The sequence below is a fragment of the Malurus melanocephalus genome, unplaced genomic scaffold, assembly GCF_030028575.1.
Source record: "Malurus melanocephalus ecotype Western Australia unplaced genomic scaffold, MMel_1.1 scaffold_122, whole genome shotgun sequence".
NCBI classification, from domain to species: Eukaryota; Metazoa; Chordata; class Aves; order Passeriformes; family Maluridae; genus Malurus; species Malurus melanocephalus.
In genome coordinates, this window is record NW_026623354.1 from 998,243 (window position 1) to 1,020,637 (window position 22,395).

Consider the following 22,395-nt stretch of genomic DNA (forward strand, 5'->3'; position numbering starts at 1 on the left):
CACTGTGAATTGGGAAATATAGTGTGATGTACTGTGTAACTGCTTAGTTTATGTGCACTTTGGATGCATTGGCATAAATTATGTTTTCAGGTTATGTTTAGGAAGAAGTTTGGCAGTGGGAAGGAAAGCTGTTCTGCCTACTTCAGTCTGCAGAAGGTGGAGCCTTCTGGAGGAGAGGGAGGTGATATTTTCCCTGAGAGCTSCTGAATACATGTGGGGGAAGAGTGTCCTAAGTTACAGAATGAAACAGATGGAGAGAGTGAGGAAGGATAGGGAGKCAGGAGCAGGATGCAATGGRTAGAGTCTTCTTTASGATCCCTTTTAATTTCTACTYKTGTTTTGAATTTCTTCTTAAATTACTTCTACCAATTTATATTCTAATAAATTAACATTGATTCCAGAGATTTGGAATCTTCCATTTAAGAATAAGTCCAGACAAATCTTTCCTGAAGTTTTGTCAACCTTTCTCCAAGCCATGAAATTCCTTCAGCAAACTTCTGCAGTCCTCAGAAGGATGGGAAGGAATGTTTGCTCAGTGTCAGTTCTTTCATTTGCTGAAAATCTGAGTTCCTTTTAGCTGTTGAATCACCTAACTGCGTTCAGGCACTTCTGTCTGCTTCATTCAAGTCATGCACAYCTCAGGTACCTTCCCTGAATTGGAATTGTCTCTGAAGAGATAAGTGTTTCTGCTTTACAGCACCCAGTCTGAGGCCAAGGCAGATATTTAATCTGTCCTGTGGCAGGTCTCTGTGGAATTAAAGACATAATTTGTATTTGTTAATGCTGCTTCTGAACAGTTTTAAGCTGACCTTCATTTCCCAGTTTGTGGGACTGGCTCAGTGTARTTTAGAGGTCCTTTGGCAACTTTGAAGAATCCCAAAGCGAGTTCATGCCTTGGCTCTCAGAGCTGCTCTTGAATAACACAGATTGTGTTGTTTAGGGCTTTTGATTGCTAGAGAGGAGATAATGTGTGAGACTTCATAGTGAACTTTGCTGCTATTAATGGAGCATCTAATTGATTAACCATTAAATAATGTAGCAATTAATAACACAACAAGATACTTTGAGATGTCCTGAGTACAAAAGGCTCTACACAAAACTAACTCTTAGTGGTTTTTACGGTTTACTGTCACAACTGCATTGTAGGTAAAATGCAATAAGAAAAGGTGGAATTAATTACTTTTTTCTTTTTGTAGTTAGTCCTTGCTGTAGCCGGAATTTCTGTGGGAGTACTTTCTGTGGTGCTGGTCAACTGTACCTTTACAATAACTGTAAAGATTCATGTTCAGCAGTCCTCTGTATTTGAGGAACTCCAAGTTCACCAGTTCAGGAGACTGAGCATATATATCCATTATATCTAACCTTTTGGCCTTGCTACTCATGATTATTGAAGAGTTTATTAATCCATTTAATAGGAGTCAGTCTTTACTTGCCTTTTTTCCCTGTCCTGTTACCTTTAAATATGTTCTGRTGCAATGGTAGTCTGATTGTTAAACATGGAGACATGGCACATTACAGTCAGTGATATTTATTAATTAGATTTGCGTAATTATAGAAGTGTAGATTGGTATTAATAAATAAATGGGGCACTTAAATGTAGTATTTATTCATCTTTTGCCTTCATAAAAATGCAAAAACCTGGTCCAAACTTGTTAGCTAAGCCATCTAGATCAGCTTATTCTTATTTGAATAATGGRACTGTGGTGGCTAATAATACAGAAAGTAAACTTTTCACCTTTAAAGGTCAAGGTGATTCTTTTTATGTAAATCCTTTGTGGGTCCCATCCAGCTCAGGATATTCTATGATTCTATGAAGCTTTATTTTCTACTTTTCTTTTCACACTCACTAGAAAATAATAATAATAAAAAAAAATGAAGAAAACCAAACCACATCAATTTGCTTTAACTATTAGCAATATAATGGGTTTTTTTTTTCTTTCTGTGTCAGCCTTCCCATAGGATACAGTAGAGTGTATTTTTTCAGATGATGTGTTGCTGTAGAAAAGGTGATTGTCAGCAGTAAGCAAACTATTGAATCCAACAAAAGGCTGACACAGCTTTTTTTCTGCTTTGACCTAATCTTTCACTCTCTTTGTATTTACTGATTTTGTTTTTATGATCACRTATTTTTTATTTGTAACACACTGTTTGTGTTGGGTTGGTGACTGGTAGAATATCAAAAGGAYAGGGATCAAAATAGGGGTCCAGAATGATTCATTTGGTTGTGGAATCAAAGGTGATCTACCATATTTTAACATGCATATCAGAATCACGCACTCTTATAAGTCACCTCCTTATTTCCTGTGATGGAAAAAAAACCAGAAGCTTTTGATCCCTTTAGAACTGTAATGGTAAAAGATTTAGAAGATTTATTCTGTTGGATCTGAAGATATCTGCCCATGTAACAGAGCGCTCAAGATGCATCCACCACACCCATCTGTGGTTCAAAACTGTCTGTTGCACAGGGATTATTTACCTGCTATCAAAATTTGCATCTCTCAGAGCTCTGCTGATTCTTAATTCTGACTGCACTGAACATTTCCTGCTGGGATTCTACACGGCTCCCTCCATGGATTGCGACAACAGTCATTCCTGGTGACTTTTTTCTTGCATTATGGAGGTGCTTGAATTCTATTTCATCCTCATGAGTCTGTTCCTACCTCTTCCTCTGCAGAAAAATTTGTTTTCAGTCTTTCCTCGTGACCCAAGTAAGGGTTAGTCTGATTCCTCTGGCTTGGGAACACAAGAGCAAATCTCAAAATTTAACATTTTCTGCCTTGTCCCAGTCACATTGTGCTCCTCCCAGGAAGGGCCAGGCATGGTTTGGATCATCTGGAGGTGGCTGTTTCTCTCTTCTGCACCTCTGCCAGCTCAGCAGATTGTTGGTGAGCAGTGACAGGAGCAGCGTGTGGGAGCTGCCTGGCAGGCTCTGCTCCATTCATGGGGTGAAAGAAATATGTGTAGAAGAAATGCCAGTGGGGAGGCAAATTTAATTTTTTTGAGCAGTATTACACAGCCACTTGTTTTTCTTATATGAACAGTTTACGTCGCTTGCCACTTAACAAAATCCCTTAAAATTCTGTCAGTTTGGAAAGGAAACGATGGTCACATAATTTCCCTTTAAAGTTCCATTGTGCCATTTAGTTATCAGTAGTTGTTCACTACAATATCATGCCTTCATGCCATATGATTTTAGAGGAGATGCAACTTTTTCCAGATTTTTTAAACCTAGTAATTGAATAATTATTTTAGAGTGAAATTAGGAAACTGATAATTCTCTAATGACACTTAATACTGTATTTTGGGATAATTACTTCACAAAGAATGGATATTTTATATTATGTCTAATTGCTGCTCTGATTCCGTGATAGAATCTGTTTTTTTCCTAACTTTTTTCTTTAATTTTGGTTCACTTAATCACTTTATAAAATTGTTTCAAATAACTACAGTACAAATACTTCAACAGTGAAATGTATGTGGGTAATTCTGACTTACAGATTTCTCCATGACTTTTAAAATAAATGTGACTGGTAAATTTTTAGGTACTTGCATAATGTAGAATWAATACATATACACCTAATTTTATTATTTTAAATTTCTGTTTTGTCCACAGACAGCCTTTTGATTGATTACCAGTTTACCTTCAGCTTATTACAAGAGGATGATCGCCATCACACTGCCATAAACTTTATAGCAAATCCAGAACAGGTAAGAAAACATTAATTTTAGTTACGTTTTAGGGACTTATAAGTAAGATTTCCATTGTATGTGATATTGATTAAAGGTTTTCAAAATGTCTCTAATATTTTAGAGAGAGTTCACATTTTTTGAAAGCTGAAAAATCAGTCCAGTGCCTTCATTGAGGGCACTTTCCAAATGGTAGATGTATTTCAGTTTGACCAGTACTCTGAAGAATTATCAGTTTATTTTATTGTTGCTCCCATGAATAACAAGTTTTAGTATCTTCCTAAGATGAATTAGTGGATCCTTCAGTTAAGAAAACATTGTTAGGTGAGGAAAGTAACTTTTGGCTTGTGATTAAAATTTAGGCAGTTGGCATGTATTTTTTTTCTTTAATTTTTTAAAGACAATTATTTTGTTATTTTTACGACAATCTAAAAGGATAACTGGTGTTATTTGTTAAATTGTACCCTGGTCTTATTGAAGCAAAAGAGAGCATTGCCTTTGGCAGGAATTATTGCCATTTCTATTTAYGTTTAAAATGAAACTGGAAGATGATTAAAAGGCTGTATTTAGTTAAGTGCAATAGAGTTACATGCAATACATTCTGATATATTTTGCTAACTTTCCTCTTTTTTTCTTTCTTTTTTTTTTTAACCTAGTCAAATAAAAATTTGGATATATCAATTAATGCATCAAACAACTTTAACCTCAATATTACATGGTCTATTGGCTCTACAGGTGAGAGTGAATTTTGCTATGATGACTTTCCCCTCAAATGATTTCATGATCCTTTCAGTTATTTTAACCTGATTGTCTCTTTGTTGCTAATTTTGATAATAAAACTTTGCCAAATGTGTTCTTTTGCCATTATCCTTATGCCATTATTAATTATATTATTTAAACCTCAGATGATAATTTGCAATCTGAATAAAGCTTCATTAATATGTTGACTTTCTCCTCTATTCAATTGAAATTACTTTGGTAGGAAAAGCTTGTAGCCTATTTAAATTTTTWAAATGACAGTGTTATGAAATGCTGTGATTTTAATTAAGATAAATTGCTTCCTTAACTACTGCAGAGACTGAGATTCTATTTCTTTGTTTCAGTGTTCAAGCTAAAAATTTAATTATTAACCTTAACATTGATATCAAACAATAAAGTTCTTCTGTGTAGGCTGATAAAAGGAGCTGCTTATCAATTTTTTTCTCCTACTTTGAACCCCATTACTCTCCTTTGTTTTAATTTAGACAGTTTTTCTGAATTGGTTCTATTGACTTTCTGAAAACACATCCAAGGAGAGGCATGATGCTTAAAATGAAATAGTTAAAAAAAAAATCTTTTTAAATAAGGTTCAGAGTTCCTCTTAAACTCATCAATTTCTTCATCAATTCATTTCTGAAGTACYTTAACATATGTAGTTAGTAAACTCTGTTTATTCCTTTAACTCAGATCAGTCACCCATTTATTTGCAAAAACTGATAAATGTTTGTTAGTTGTTACATTATTAACACTTTCATGAACAATTAAAACTCTACAGCAAAAAAGTAAGATGTAGACAAATTCAGGTTTTATTGAGCTATAAGTTATTMTTGAAATGAAACATCAATTATGGAGTAAAGCATATTATCTSTTTAGCTGACCATAATAACTATCTKGTRAAATTCATGTTACTTCCGTCACTTTCATGACTTGTATATAATTTTTTTGAAACCAAAGTAAAAATTTTGGTGAATTCTCTGTGTGTACATTAAATATACCTAATGTGCCATGTAAACTATAATAAGGGGTTGTTAAAGTTTTAGTGTGAAGACACCAAAAGCAAATTCAAATTTACTTTGGCATCTTTAATGAGGATTAACATTTTTCACAAATACGTAAATCTCCACCTGAGCTTTTAAATTTTTTTTTTAGCTGGAACAATATCTGGAGAAGAGATTCCTGTTGTTTCCAAGGCTAATATTAAGGAATACAGAGACAGCTTTTCCTGTGAAAAATTTAACTTTCGAAGCAACCCAAACATCACTTTCTATGTCTATGTCAGCAATTTCTCCTGGCCTATCAAAATACAGGTGAGTGACTGCTTTGTGCTTTTAGAGACACTTTTTTTTTAGCTTTACATTGAATTTCTTTATTTCATTCCTACAGAAAGTGAACAAACAGCATTGTTTGCATGCTGTATTTTCTGTATATTCTGTCTGTTCTTTCTAAGAATTCTATTATGCAAATCGTGGTGTGATTTTAAGGCTGGGCTGGACAGGGCTTTGAGCAGCATGGCCTGGTGGGAGGTRCTGCCATTCCATGACTCTGTGTTTTTACTTTAGTAGGGAGCCAGACTTCAGGCGGTTGATTTTAAATTCTGAATTTAAATTGAASAAATGTTTATTTGTAATATAACTTTAGCATTTGGATGTAAACATAGAAAAGGGTATACAAATACGTATGGACCTGGATATTTCAATGCAATCCTTTGCTAATGATTAGCTTGCTGAGCCTCTAATTTTTTTAAATGTTGAGTGACTGTATCAATATCACAGACTTCAGTTAAGACTAAGTGTATTTTATTAGAATTTATGTTCTTCTTAGACTTCATAGGAATCAATTTCATTCAGTATGTTCTGGAGTACTCAGATACTGTGCAGTAGCAGACTCAAAAAAAAATCAATGCAATCATGATTCCTGCCTGGCCTCTGAAGTTCCAGCAATATTTATACTGATCATTACTATGGCTGCATTTGTGAACACAGCATCCCCTGCATCAATGAAGGAGATTATGTGGATGAATAGATTTTAACTATACAGAACTAAGTCTTAGAAATTAAATTGTTAAAATGGTAATARAACCTCATAATTCCAGGTGATTTAAACCAGAATGAACAAGCTCAAAATACTTTGCAGTTAACCATGATTCCAAATATCTTACAAAATTTTGATTTTAGTGGGGAAAAACCCTCCATGTTTTTTCTAAGATATAGAACCTAATTTCTTCATATATATACATGGATATAATTGATTTTTTTAAAAAATATAAATAAATAAGTATAAATATGAATTTTTAAAAAAGTATATGTGAGATCAAGTGTTCTGGATTAAAGCTGTCAGCTTCTAAGTAAACTGTCAGAGAAATGTTTTTTGTTGTGTTAAGTAAAACTAGAGTTGTTTGAATCAGATATGAACAGTAACTGGAAATACATGTTTACAGTGTCAAAGAATGAATTCATGCAGCTTAGTAACATTTATGAATGTACTGGTTTATTAGAAAATCCAAACAGACCCTGAAGACTAACTGCTTGCTTTTACTCTTCATATTAGGGGTATTTTTTACACTCTCTCCCACCTCCTAAGGATAGAGCAACTTCAGCTGCCAAATCAGCTTCTTAAACAAATCCAKGGAGCAATTTCAGCTGTAAATTCATTACACTCTCCTTTCACCTTTCTGGCTGGAAGGTGGCTTTATCATCATTGTAAGACAAACATTATTAAGGTGATGCATTCCTGGGACGTGCAGCTCTGGGTCAGATGTTGGCACAACTCAGCTTCTTCTTGTGCTCTTTCCACTGCAGCTTAACACCCTGARGAAGGGAATTCCTGATCATTGGTTAAATACTTCCTTTTTTGGTTTTTAATCCGAATTTTCATTGTCTGCCACAGTTACACAGATTCTTTTTAATATATTTCTTTTTTGAGGCACACTGAAGTTCATTAGTCCAGGCAGTTCTGCCTCAGAGGTGGTGGTGCTTGATTATTGCATTCCTTTCCTGTTCTGCTAATTTTTCCTAAAAAGCTTCTTCCACCTGGAAATTAAGTCACTCAGCTTTATGCACTGGAAAAAGAATGCTAAGGTCCAATTGGAGAAACTGTTTTAGGATGTTAATTTTGTCCTCTGTATTTGCCTTCCTAAATGAACATGATTATTGTTTAGCTCTCAGCCTTTTTTATGCTGTGATTTGTTCTTTCTGAGAAAATATCTGAAGTTCACATTATCCCATATGCTTCTTATGTTTGGTGCTCTAGCAGTAGATAACATCTTCAAATGATAAATGGAGCAGGGAGCTTCTCAGAGAAAACAAGTTTTGTTTWATATGCTGACTTTATAATTCTGTAGAAATTTTAAAAGTATATGAATACTCCTATGACTTAGTTCAAGAGAAGGAAGTCATGGTTCATTCCAATCCAGGGGCTGATGTTTGCTASGCCACCACTAAATTGGCTCAGAGTTCTAACAGTTATGATCTTCTACACCTTCCTCTCTTAGCATACCAGATTCTCCTTCTCAACAGGCAGAAGGGGTTGGTGTTAATCTATTTGCACTGCAGTCCTTTTYACTGAAATGGCCACACTGCATTGGTCCTATTCTGTTGGGTAGAAATGTAGTGGTATTTTGAAGCAACTCAGTACTGAAGGCTGCATTTAATTCTGTTAGACCTAAGGAAATTATTGTGGCTTCYTTGTGAGGTTTTCTTTTTATTTAAKRAGTMAGGTAGCAACATGAAATTGGGCAMATGCCTTTTGCACAATCTTTTGCAGAGGACTAAGTCCTCCAGCAGTTTTCAAGTACAGTCTGAGTACCAGTCTCCCATATTTCCATTATTCATCACATCTTGTCAAGAATACATTATATAAAACATGAGTTCCTAAGGAGGCAGAAGTACTGACCTTACTTCCTTTTTGACTGGTATTTGAAGCTGTRTTATTGATGTTATTATCAATGGTGTTATTGATATGCATTTCACCACTCTACTCTTGTGCCTCCTGTTATGCTGGCACTGGAGCTAAGATTTCTSAGGTCTTTCATTGGGAGGGTTTGGGTGTTGGAGTTATTTCTCTTTTTTCTGTAGGAAAAGAAGCAGCCTTCCTCATTATACAAGACAGTTTCATTTTCTGTTAAAGTCACCTATATTATCTCTRYTTTTGCATTCATTTATCTCCRAGATTTTCATGACTRTAAGGAAAAACTGTCCATCCCAGCAGGTGATTGCTTATTTGGATCAATGGCCACAGCTGCTTCTTCAGGTATTTTTRTTATGCATGTTGCCTTTTCAGCAAGCTTGGACTTTTTTTCCAAAATGTTAATAAATCCCTGGTGACTCTAACAGAAAATATCTTTTTTGAAATATAATTTCTTGGCTTTGGAAAAAGGATATATGGTGATTGGTGTCAATAAAAATAGTAAAGATGTTTTGGTTTGTGRTAACTCCACCAGCAACTAGGGAGTGACCCATTTTACTGTTGTCACTGGGATCCTAATCCAGAATGCAAGTCCTTTAGCACTGGATAGCAGTGAATTACTTGCCAAACATAGAAACTGTGTGGGGAATTCTGTTTCAGATGTTCAGCTGCTCTCCTTACAGAAATGTACTGTAGTTTCCCATCAGCCAACACCTTTCTGTCCACGGGCACACAGCTGGGGGATCTCTGCAGCCCTCAGGGAAAAGCCTGCATTTAAATTCCCTGATGCTAAAGACATTTTATTCAGCAATAAAGACTCTTCTACCTTGAGGAAAGGAGAAGCAGAAATGTGACATAGTTGCATAAGGGGTCATTAGAAAGGTGGTGATGTAGGACATCCTCAGCTTAGAGCTCTTTCCACAAATAGATCTCTTGTCTACTGACCTGACTGTAACGTGGGCAGGTGCCAGATTTTGCTCAGAAATATGTAAYATTTATACACTGGCACACAAATATTGGAGATTTCCCTGCTGAATTACTGGAACASTTTTTATCACACTTTTTCTCCATTTCYTGTAATTCAGAGTAGCTGGAAAGTAGGGACGGGGAAAGACCCTTAAGCTTAACCAGCCAGAATTTCAGAAGCAACAGTAGTTTATGCTTCTTTTCAGAGGATATCTGTATAAAGTATCTTTGTTAACAGAGGATTCAAGTGTCCAAGTAACAGGATTTATCACCCAGACTTAAGTTTGACTATCTTTGACAGTCCCAACCCTTCAGGTGTATTGTGTCTTATATATCACTTAAACAGGACTTAATGAAAAAATGCTCTTGCCTTAAAATAGGCTAGATTAGGATAGARCAGAATATATGACAAAGCCCCATAACTTGTTTCTGCTCATTTTTATTTTATTTTGAGAGTAGATGTAATTCAGCCTCTGCTGGTAATGGAATTTGAAGGCTGTAACATTTATTGAAAAGCAGTAACTCAGGCTGTAGCCAGCACCTCAAATAGTGGTCAATGGTCCCTGAAGTAGTAAGCAGCCATAAAGCTTGGGCTGCTGACAGCTATGCAAATATTAATAACAGCAGTCACAACATGTTCTTCAGTCTCAGGAAACTAATTTTATGGCAAGGGATTTTTGTCATTTAAGCTGGTAACAGATGTATTTTCTTTTTTTCCATCATTTGCTCCCATATTCTGAAAAGCAGTGACTGCACATGATAAAGCAAATACCCTTAAAACGCTGTCCTGGCTATTTGGCTGATCAGTGCCCCTAAGGACAKCAATAACATTCCTCCTTCAGGATCAGCTGCTTTCCTGCACCTATATCTCTTTATAACTGTCAAACTTGTAAGTCTGATCTCAACTTGTGCCTGAGCAGCAAAATTTTCTACGAGTTTTAAGGCTGTATCTGTAGATAATAATACCTGTCCTACTAGTTATTTCCTTTCTTCCCTAAAGTGTAAATGAAAGATTCACAAGTGTCTGAGTTTTAATTGGGAGGGTCAGTTTAAATTGTAAGGTTCAGCCTCAGTGGCACAGCACTGTCTGGCAAAATTAGGTTTGTGTTTAATGAAAAAAAAAAATCTTGTTATACATTTTTTGAACATAGCACAGTTAAACTAACATGTTTCCACAGCATAAAATAATTATTGTTGCGGTGAAGTTAGACAGGATGTTGGTGTACATGTGGAATACCCTGATGTGTTGGAAAAAAAGGAGTTTAATAGCCTTAAGCAAGCCTATTTGGAGTTCTGTTTTTTCTGCACTGTGGTTTCYGATGAAAACTGTCTTTGGTGACCTGTATTAGTTTGTGTAGCAGAACAGAATAATGAGTTATGGTGGAGATTTACATTTTATTTGTATGTAGCACAACAAATAATCAGAACTACTTCATATATAAATCTTCAAGGGATTTTTTTTTTTTTGAAGCTGAAACTAGTGTTCTTCAGTTTACTGGCTCCTGTTTCAGAATTGATTTCTTTTCCCCTGTTAATAGCCTGTGTAGCAACTGAAGGAGGAGTGTTATGTAAATCAAGAAGCACAATCTACCCTTGTAATAAAATTTACTGTCTATTATAATTTATTTCACTATTTTTGTTTTTGTTTTGGACTCCATTTGAATTTTAAACATCCATGAGTGACTTAWATGTTGTAAAAGCTCCAAGAAGTAAAACTTGTCAGTCACTGCCATTAGAAGTTACAATAGTATCACAAACCTAATTACTAAATTAACTAASAAAGATCTGATCTTTTTGGTTTTTAAGACCTTTCTGAATGTTGCTAAGGTCAGGATTGTGGACCCTTTGCTTGGACAATGTGTATTTTTCCACATGTAGCTGTGTACAGAACCTCCTCCCACCAGTGATTGCATGCTTAAATGTAATCCCTGTGATTTATGGTGAACAATTCCATTTCTAAGTGCCTTAATGGTTTTCATAGAGGCTGCTGAGTAACTGCATATAGCAATGWATGGAGACACCATAATTCTCCAAACACTAAACAGGTATTGGTGATGAAGTGGATGCATTAACTTCCAAAACAACTKTGATGTTTTCTTACAGCAAATATAAAATCTCTCTTTAAAAAAAAAAAGGTTTGAAAGTAGTATAGCAAGAACAAAAACCTGGGAAATCCATTGGACTATCATTTAGTGACAATTTTCTGCAAGGAAATTCTGTCAGAAGAGAAAAAAACCCAGGAATAGAGGGCAACCTGCACTATAGGGTGGATTCATTTTTAGGTGACTAAATATAGCCTAAAATATATGTGTAATAAAATATATGTGTAATTTCAGTTTTCAATAGGGATGATGATATTGATTAAAATTAAAAATCAGGATTATTATTATTATTATTATTATTATTATTATTATTATTAGTAGTAGTAGTAGTATTAGTATTAGTATTAGTATGAGTATTAGTATTGTTTTAATAATCATAAATTTTATAATAATGCACAATACCATAATATTATTATAATGTAATATTGTAATAGTGATCTTTATTAATAATTACTGACATTAGTAAGATATAATAAATAACGTCAACAGCTATGACAGTAACAGCAACAAAAACAATAATAATATCAAAATATCAGAGAAACATGAAATTATTTAGGTTGGAAAAGGCCAACTCTTAMCCTAACACAGCCAAGTCCAACACTAAACCACATCCCCAAGTGCCACATCTGCACATCTTTAAAATGCTTCCAGGAGTGGTGACTCCACCATTGCCCTGGGCAGCCTGATCCAATGCTTGACAACCCTTTTTGGAAAGACATTTTTCCTAATATCCAATCTAAACATCCCCATTTTCAATTTGAGGCCATTTTCTCTAATTCTTCACCTTGCTGTGAGAATTATCCTCAACAAAGCTGGGTACAAAAGTAAAGTTTAATGTGCTCACTTTATGCATTGGGTCATATCAATCCTGGACTCTGAAGGAAGAGAAATTGCAGTGSCAAGAGCAGGAGGGTGGGAACATGAGGCTGAAGAAGTGCAAATGCAAGTTCCTGTCTCAATGTAGGAAGGAAGTGATTCAAATWACAAGAGATTTAGTAATATACATTGTTCTGGAAGTGATTTTGAAGGAGGGTAATGTTACAGTGTTTARCATTTTGTCAGTTTTTATGCATTGAATATAGGTTTTAAATTATTCAGGGGATTCAAATGGAAGAATATTTATAAAACTAAACAGGGATCTTGATAACAGATCACAAAGCYGCTYATGATACGTTTGTGCTTYRGTTTTCTGKCAAAGTGGCTCATCTAATCACCTTYCTGYTCATGGYATCTAGTTTATTAGACAGCAAAAGGTCTGGGAATTCAGGTTTATATCATCCATAGTATTGTTTTTTATATATGAATAACATATATTAAATAGACTTTTTGCTCTATAGTTGTATTTAGAAAAAAAAAAAACCAACTTGTCTAAGTGGAGAAATTAAAAATTATTTCAAAATTGAAATCAGAACAGCAGCAGGAARGTAAAGTTTCATTTGCTTCATTGCTGGTATCTAAAGCTAAACTCAATTCTGTTTTTCAACACATTAAATGCCATTGCTAAAATTCTCTGTCATAGTTGCATTATTACAGGTTAGTCTGTTACATGTACAATTATTGGATTTCATAAAGTACTTGTAAATTGCTGCCCAAATGTGGACTGTTACACTAATTATGCTTACTTTTTACTTAATTAGGCAATCAAAATATAAAACAGAAACCTACTGATTCTTGCCWTGCAAAATGCTCTACCTATAATACCTGTAATTTATTTCCTTGTAGTTGGAAGGTTAGTTGTATGGAGAATAAATCCCAAGGCTATATAATATTCCCTAAAAGCTTGATGTGCTCAAATCCARTACAGCATTTTCCAGAATGCTTCCYGTGGCTCCTAAAGCATTGCTAAAATGAGGAGGTGTTTTCTGGTGATTAGGTTTTTAGGATTTTTACTTTWAATAGTGGTAAAACAGTTAATCTTTGTCTTAAAATATCCCAGAATAAGGTTGCCAACCAAACCATGCCAACTTCTACACCATTCCAATGAATGTAAATGTTATGTTCATTATTCTTCCTGGTGCATTTCTTTTTCCAGTCACTTTAGAAAAAGCTGAATATGAGCCACCAGAATATCTGTAAATATTTAACATAGTTGATGTATTTCYGAGAAAGCAGAAGCCCTGTTAATAGTTCAGCTGATGATTTAAGGGAACCAAAATACCTAATTAGGAGATAATTAGTCCTCAGTGATGCATAGTTTTAATTGGTGTATAATTTGAATGTCTGAGATAAGAACTGGTGTAACTGATGTGCCAGTTGTGTAGGGCTTTCTTTTCCAGGCAGACCAAGGCATCATMTACTCATGGTTGTATAACACAACAGAGATGTGTAGATATGATATTTGCTAATAAAAATTATCTCCYTCTGATGTTTAGCAAGTAGATATTGAGAGTTTTTTTCTCTAGTTTCCATTTCTCTTGTACACTTACAGAAGTAAATTTTAGAAGGAAATTTAGAATGCAATAAAAAAAAAAAATACTGCTTCCAGGTAGCTTGTGTTTGTTCAGGACTTTTGATAAGCTATAGGAAAAAAAATCAATTATTCGTCTTGGGGTTTGGGGTGGGAGCATATGGTGGGGTATAGAAACCTTTTGTTCAATAACAAGACAAAAACTTTAAAAGATTAATATTCTCCCTGAAGAAAACATCCATGCCTCRTTGAACTGCAGAAGCCTATAAAGGTCATACACAGTGGCTTCAGAATTATTTTAAAGTAAATGTTTGGCTCATAGGGGATCAGAATGGAAATAGGAAGCTKGTRGWAGGGAATAGATATTTTCRAACTATTTATCATGACTGTCAGAAACTCCTTTGTCAGAAGGATTAATACAACCTTAGTTGCCCTCTCTGATCAGGATTTTATAGAAAAATGCGAGCAATGTACAGGGATTTCTGTTTCTTATATTTTTGTTTAAATTTGTATTTCTGCCAAATCCATGTTTCTCAACATTTCTTAGTAAACAAAATATCAATGGCCCAAAATGAGTTTAAAAGCTTTGGTGTAGGGGGTTTGTGAGGAAGACTTCTCGAGAGCCCCACATCTGCTGGGCAATGATGATGATGATGATGATGATGATGATGATGATGATGATGATGATGATGATTATGTCAGCCTCACCATCATCCCTGAGGTCCTGGCATGGAGAGGAGTTTCAGGGTCAGGAGGAGCAGCTCTTGGGTTTCCTGAGCTCCTCTGGGTTCAGGTGTGTGATGGTGAACTGCCTCCGAGCCACTGACCCTGGAAAAAAAACTTTACACTGCTGGGTAGCCTTGATAACCCTGACTGCAAATACAGCTCTGGGGWGTTGTGTAGAGTTTCAGAGCTTAATTCCTCAGGCCGTGGCAAACTCGATAAAACCTGTAGGAATGCTCACAGTTGAGTTTGCARCACTCTCTAAATCCCAGCTTTCCAAAAGCACTGAAGCTTTAAAAGTTGAGGCTGTTTTATGTGCAGGAACATTCTCAGGAGTGAGCTCAGGTGTCATCAGCATCCTCAGTGCAGGGAGTTCTACCATCGATTAAGCAGATATTCATGCTTCAGAATGTTTATTTTAGKGAACTGATATTTTTGAAGTCACTCTAATGTGTAAAAGTTATTACAGTTACAGATGCAAGGAGTTGAACTTCATATTTGCTGTTAGAAACAATCCTTGAGAATGGAAAACAGTTGCCATATATTGATCTTTGGGACTTTTTCAAGGTATTTTTCTTGGAATAATATTTCATGTGGACCCCAATTTTTTTTAAAGSTTTATATTAATATTTTGATCATTCGGCCACTGTAATAATTTCTGTGATGAAATACCAAAATGAAAATATTACTCAGTGAGACTCCAGGGTTTGGAAATCCAAAGCCCGTCCATGGTTCCTCATGGATTAACTGWTGCATTTATGGTTTGAGCTGAGCTGAGCAGTGTGAGGAGGTGAGGAAGTCACAGACCACAACTGAGAAATGCAGGAGGAATGGCCCAAAACTGAGTAGAATCACAATCTCTTTGTTTATCAAGAAGACAGGCTCAGACCTGCAAACTTGGCTGATAATTGGGCAGATACTGGGRAGCTGCTGTGTTCTCTTTATGGTGTCAATGCTCACTTCTTCAGACTCTGGAAAAGGATGTTAGCATCATGATTTTGTTTGGTTTTATKATGAAATGCTGATTGTTTTATTTTGAAATGTTGCAAGGACCTTTAAATTGTGATAATGGTGCTATTTAAAAAAATCTCTTGAATTCTTTATTATCATGAAGATAATTTAATGTATTTTGAATAAACAAAAAAAAAACCCATAAACAGCTTGTTCTATATTAGACAAACATATTTTGTGCCTTCGGGGAGACAGTACAAACAATTATCAGACATAGATACCCAGATAAACATGTTAAGCAAGAGGGGAGAGAGCTTGCAGGTCATCTGCTTGTTTTAAAATCTGGCTTTAAGTGCATTAGTTACTTGCCATTACTTTTTCATGTAAGCACTTGATTTCATTGCTACCTAGGTGTTACATCTCATAGATGATAAATCCAGAAGGGGCTGCTTTGGTCATAAAATTTGAAATGAGACATAAACCAAAGCATAGGCTCTCATAAATTAATTGCAGTTTGAACTACACCATATATTTAAAACAAGAAAAATTACTCTTGGCCTAAATACTTCTAAAAAGGAGATGTGCATCTTGACTTCTGCTAAATAGTTCTGTTAATTACTGCCACTGTTTAAAAACATCCCATTCATAGTGAGTGTAGATTTCCATGGGTTGCTCTTGAAATATGATTTTGTGTTAGAAAGGAGAGCTTCCTCCTGTAAAGGATGTGAAGCTGTTGCAAATTCAGAGTACTCCATCACCTTTGTTTTGGCTTTTCTCTGAACCCTCCAATATTTCAGTATCCCTTGAGAACTGTGGAAGCCAGAACTGGGTACCGAGTGTGATTGCATCTGTTTTGGACACAGAGTTAATGAAGTACTTGAGGGGCAGAAAAAGGGGTGATTCCAGCAGCTCCTMCATGGATCACTGTGCTGCTTGGAGAAGCAGAGAACCTTAGCTCCATCATTCCTATTCTTTCCTCTTGTGACTCCAATTCATCCTTTTTTGCTGCATTCAATATTTTCCCTTATACACCCTGGGGTACTGTAGCCCCTTCATCACAGCATTGGGAATTTAATGATTACCTACCATAGCCCCAAATGTTTTTCAAAGTCACTAAGTCCAGAATAACATTCTTCAGAATGATTTTCATTCTTTGATTCCACATTTATGCTATCAAATAAAGTTCTTACTTCTCTCACCTTCCTCTTATCCTCCTAAACACATTGCTTTGCAAGTGACCTGTATTTTTTTTACCATCTTTCCTCAACATGCCAAATGAAAATAAATAATGATATTGTTTTCTTGCAGGTTATTGACAGAAGCTTTAAATAACACTAGAAAACTAATATCCAAGAGTCTTGCTGTGTCTTGCATTAGAAACACATTTGAACAAATGTGAATCTCTATTTGCAATTACATTTTACATTAGTTAAAAGTTTAATAGTGCCATGTTAAATTTTCATTCTAGTTCCTCAAAGTGGGGGTTTTGTCAGAAGGATTAATACAATCTCTTTGCAGTAGAAACYGAAAAAACCCCAGAAGCATTGTAAGTTGTGTTGCTCATATTGCTGTGGCTGTTTTTAGGAATGGATTAGGAGATGTGGGCATGAATTGGAGCACGGTGATCTCCTGTGAAAATGTGTAAGAACTGCTGCTTATAGAAAACTTCCTTARAACACATATATTCTTTAAGCTGATTAAATTAATTTTTAGACCAACGTGCTGTACAGGTTTTTCTATTCTAGTCCTACATTGTTACTTATCTTACTTGATTTTTATTCATTGTTCACATCTTTCATTGCTATCCTTTCAAAAACATACTTTACAAAAACCGGGGGATGATGAATCTTGTGTCTTTCTTTCCTTCCTTTTTTATTTTTGTTTCATGATGTCCTCATTTTACTTTCTTGTCTTTTCTTTTTATTATTATTCCTTACAGTGACAAGAAAAATACACAACTGACATTGTTGCAGATWGTAGTCTTGTTAAAATTGCCATATTAACTGCGAAACCAGGTAGTGAAAACCCATTCAAGCTGTCAGATATTCTCAAATGAGTGAAATAAAAGCTGTTTGTATGTGTACAGAATCATCATCATTAGTCCTTTGTCTCCTAATACCATCTTTGTACAGGCTTTCAGTTGTTTTCATTTAAGGTAATTTTGGTTTTGTTCACGTCTCAGTGGTAGTGTTTGAGAAATTCTCTGCTGTGTACATGTGGGAGGTTTACAGAAATGACTAATTTTCACTGATAAAGTTTTTGTATGATTTATCTCTAGTGGGAGTGTCAGAAATTCTGGCTCTGGGAAACAGAGAACAGTTTATAGATGAACTTCTCAAGGTGTCTGGTCCAGCTCCCTGCTCACATCAGGGCAAACTTCAAAGCAAGGTCTGATTGCTCAGATCCTTGTCTGGTAATTTTCTTTCCTGCATCTGTTGCAGGTTCTGTCCATTGTGTCTAATCCTCTGCACCTCTGAGAATCTCAGACTTTGAGTCCMTTTTCTCTGCAATTTACCCATCCTTTCTCTGTCCGGTATTTAAGGCATTTGAAGTGAATGACTTCTCTGTATAGTAAAATGGGATTCAGTGAATTTACAGAAGACATTAAAGATCAACACCAAGAATTCAGTGCAATTCGCTGCATTCTCCTTGAGAGTCCCTCCAGCCCCAAGACTTTAAAAATAATGAAAACAATTATAAATTTGAGGTTGTTTTAAATAATAATTTGTGTCATTTAAATAAAAGGCAGGGTTTTTTTTGGTATTTATCCAGTTGTTGGGTGTTTTGAGCCAAAACCTGCCACCCTATAGAAAATTATTACTGTCATCTGGATAATCTCCTTTCTACCTACCCCCTTTCTGGCATAGTTTCTTAAATGTACATTCCTGTACTGAAAATTTGACTGTGCTTGTGTGTCCAGACTAGAGATTGGAAAGAACAAGGKTGGAGTACCTCTCTCAATGGTTCAACTCAATTATCTTAGAGGTGTTCTTTCCAGTTTACAGATTCTATGATTCTTCAGTAGCATCAAAGATAAACAGGGGAGAAATAGTGTAAACTGGCATTTAAACTGAACTATAAGGGTAGGAATTTACAATTTTTTATTGCTACTGTTAGACTTTGCAGTGTAACAGGTGAGATGTCAGTGGAGAAAGGATTAGTAAAATGTACATTCTGAGGTTTAGAAGGGTCTCTTTTTGTCTCTGCTTTCTCATTGGGAATGTGTTACAGTACCACTCCTAGGTACGAGCATGGTGTAACTGCATCCATGCCAAAAGGAAGGCACTCAGTGTCATTCTGAAGTGCTTCTGTCAGCTCTTGGGTGAGGATTCAACAAAAGATGTGCCTAAGTCACAAGACAGATCAGCACTCTTGTGGTTAAGACCCATGTGCACCAGTAAGAATAGATTTTTCCTTTTCTGTTGCCCTCTCCTTTGGTGTTAGAGAAGGCAAAAAGCTTTTTAATTCACATCATACCTGTATTAACTACTGTAAGCTGATAATGCTTTTTTGTAAAATCTTTACATTGTTGGCTTGGGTTTTTTTTTTTTTTTTYTWAACTAGTAACACTTCATTTATATTCTATAGSCATTWACCACAGAACCTRATTTGTTTTGAAAATCTTTTTCAGCTGTATTCATCTGTGGTAAGGCAAGTAGTGGGAAAGAAAAATCAATTGCAGCTGTATTATTTGCAATGTAATCAATTCMCTTCTCCATTCTAACTAGAAGAGCATCCTGAGGAGCTGGGAAAATTGCMCTAATGTGATATGTTTGGATTTTTGTTTCATTGTAAAGACTGATAGTCATCTCTTTACATCCACTTCCTTTGAATTTTAGTTAAAGTTCACAGAGATAAGGGCTACTTGAAAACATCTTGAACATGGATATGATAATTCTATTCTTTTGACAGTACTTTGTCTTTTTGGGTCTTATTTTGGCTTTTCTTTGATTCATTTCCTGTAGTCATTATTTGGACCTGAACAATGTCTAAAATTATGTGTTGAAAGTCATTTAATGGAAAGGAACAGTAACTTCTCAATCCTTGSTTTTCATGCATACTAAATCTTACTYTRGCCAAGATTTGATTCCATTATTAATACTTCTATTAAAACAAATTATACTTCTTTTTACTGATTGCTGATGTAAATAATAATTTACAAAAGTGAAGGGGTATAAGTTTTATGTGCTGGGCTTCAAGTCTTGCAAATACACATGGAACAATTAAGTGGTTTTCTGATATATTATTAATATAGGCTTAGGGCTGACAATAATCTTTTCCATTTTGACGTTACTCAATGTTTTAAACAAACATTTTCATATACTCATCTATCTGTTTTCAAAAACCAGATTTCCTCATGATCTGAACTTAAAATAGTTTCACAATTCCTTTATTTCCATATGTAATCATCCTGTTAAAATATATTTGTTRTCTTCAATGACATCAGTAGCTCCTCATTCTTAGTGGTGTTTATTCTCTTTTTTGTATTTGTTCATGGCAATCCTATTCCCTATCAGCCTTTTTCCAGCTAAGCAAGCTCTATCCTTTGATAGAATCCTTAAAATTCATTTTCTGTTCTCCTCCTGGCCACTCTAATGGTTCTTCACCTTCAGCTTGAATCTTTTAGTAGGATGACAGTGCAGGTACAATTATTAGTCTGTCAAAACATCATTTTGCAGTTAGAAGATTAAATTGCACAGTACCATTGTTGTTACAATTTTGGCTACTCCATTAAGATGCCTCATGTTTCATTTGTATTTTTCTTTATGCTTGGCTGGTGCATTTTGAGGAAGTTGCTTTAGTGCTGTTTATTCTACACCTGTTGTAGTAGCCAGATGGAAAAGGGGCAGGACTCCTGTTTAAATAATAATAAAAAAAAATCTCATAACAATTTAACTTGAAACAATAAGCTGGGGTTTTTTTTCTGTTTTGTTTTTGTTGTTTTTTTTTAATGACAGATTAAAATTCTGTTATAGTGTAATAGAATTTAATCTGCTAAGGAAACCAGTGAAATTTGAGTGCCTAATTGCAATGCATTGATGCGTTATCATGAGTGATTTTATACTCCTGAGTTTGCAAATACTCTGTAAGGTCATTAACTGGAGTTTCATTTGTGGGATGTTTTCACATGGTTTGTCATTCATGCTGTCTCCATTAGAATGAATGCTGAGTTACTGCAGTTGTATTCACTCTGTATGAAATACTTTGTGAGTTAATTTTTATTCTTCTGAAATAACCTATGCTTAAATTCTTGCCTTTTTAAATTTTTTAGTTTTTTGTGTGATATTTAAACATTATCTTTGTTTAACCCCAGTCAGTGTGGTGTAATCAAGCACATTGTGGAGGAAGGAATATTTTGGTTTGGTATTTTTAATTTAAACTGATAATTATGGAAGATAYAGTGGTGAAAATTTACTGACAATATGATGGTAGGTGTGCTAAGGTTAATTGTGTTTTKTATCAGAAGGGACTTAATGGGAAATGCTACATCATTGCAGTAACATTTCTAGAGTTTCAGAAGGGAAAGATTCAATTGTTATTAATTATATACAATATTTATATGGTTTAAAAAGGCTTTTTAAACCTACAACATAACAAAATCAAGTTGTTCAAATGATCATACTAAGTCATACTAAACTTTAAAAATTGTATTGCTAAGCTGACACYTCTTGTATTAATAGTGTTCAAACAGGAACTCAGGATACAAAGAGAAAATAAATGAAAAGGCACACAAAGACATAAACCAGGATTAGTTGCCTTGAATAACAGTGTTTTAACAGTTTTGCTCTACTTAGCTCCTCCTGGTTTTGAGTTGAGAGAATGGTTAAAGTTGCAAAGAGGTTTAGAAAAAATGATTTGAGACAATACTGAGGTGAGTTCACTCGTTAATCTAATGAAAGGAAGATTTGAAAGGGCGATACTGCAGCTGAAATTGTCTGAGTGATGATGGGGGAAGGAGATGGRGAAAAGGAGCGAGAAGAACTAATGGGACTAAATATCAGTGGGAGATACTTAGTTTAGACAAGCTGAAAGGAAAGGTGGCACAGACAGTTTCTAAAATCTCTGAAACCAGATAATTTTTAAAAAAGAATTATATAACCACCTCTCTGGAAGATTTGATTATATTTGGGGAAGCAGATATGTCCCATCTGCTGTACTTGCTGTACTTTGGTTTTGTTGTCTGTGATATAATTTTCTTTTTTAAATATTCCATGATTTTTTTTTCCCCTTTTGGATATGAACAATCTTTAACAACAACAAAAAAAATTAAGTGAATCCATTGGTGACATCTTACTAAATGACTGAAATCTTTCTTAGGATATGACACAAAAGTGTGCTACAAGCCATCCTGAAAAATTGTGAAGGCAAAAGAGTAGTGAGGATGAAGAGTGTTTACAATTATCTCTAAGGTTTTATGAAGGAGCAATAATTCACAATAAAAAAAATGTTTTGTAGAATTCAGCAGTGATTCCTACAAAGCAGTTAATGGGCTTCAGAAAAGGAAGATTAAACTGGTCCATTTTCAGGTTTGTAAGATTCCTGTGAGTGTTTTAAAAACAAATGAAATTGGTCTTTTACCAATTGACTCTTCTTTCACTGCCAGTTTGTTGACACTGAGAGCCCTTTGCTCCACAAGGAACGAGAATAAAATTGGTCTACTACATGGTCTTTAATTGAATTGACTATTTTGCTCAGGGAATTGATAAATTGCTACAAYCTTCTGTTCTGAAAGTTGGTGGGGTTTTTTTTGTCTTTTGTTTAAGGAATAGAAAGAAAGAATGAAAGAAGAGCATTCAGAACTGGTTAGAGATATCACTGGATTTGTTTTGACTAATTGTATCATTGCAGTCTTATTTCTGTGAAATATTTTAGGAATTAATCAGTGGTTACTGTCAT

General features: G+C 35.0%; 1 protein-coding gene across 3 annotated transcripts in view; it reads left to right on the forward strand.

The window, feature by feature from the left end:
• Positions 1-22,395, forward strand: part of ATRNL1 (attractin like 1) — a 415,015-nt gene that overhangs the window by 163,341 nt on the left and 229,279 nt on the right. For all 3 annotated transcript variants that reach the window (XM_057370287.1, XM_057370289.1, XM_057370290.1), the window contains exons 22-24: positions 3,614-3,708; positions 4,344-4,422; positions 5,596-5,753. In XM_057370287.1, coding sequence (XP_057226270.1) covers positions 3,614-3,708; positions 4,344-4,422; positions 5,596-5,753 — 332 coding nt within the window. The remainder of the gene's footprint in view (positions 1-3,613; positions 3,709-4,343; positions 4,423-5,595; positions 5,754-22,395) is intronic.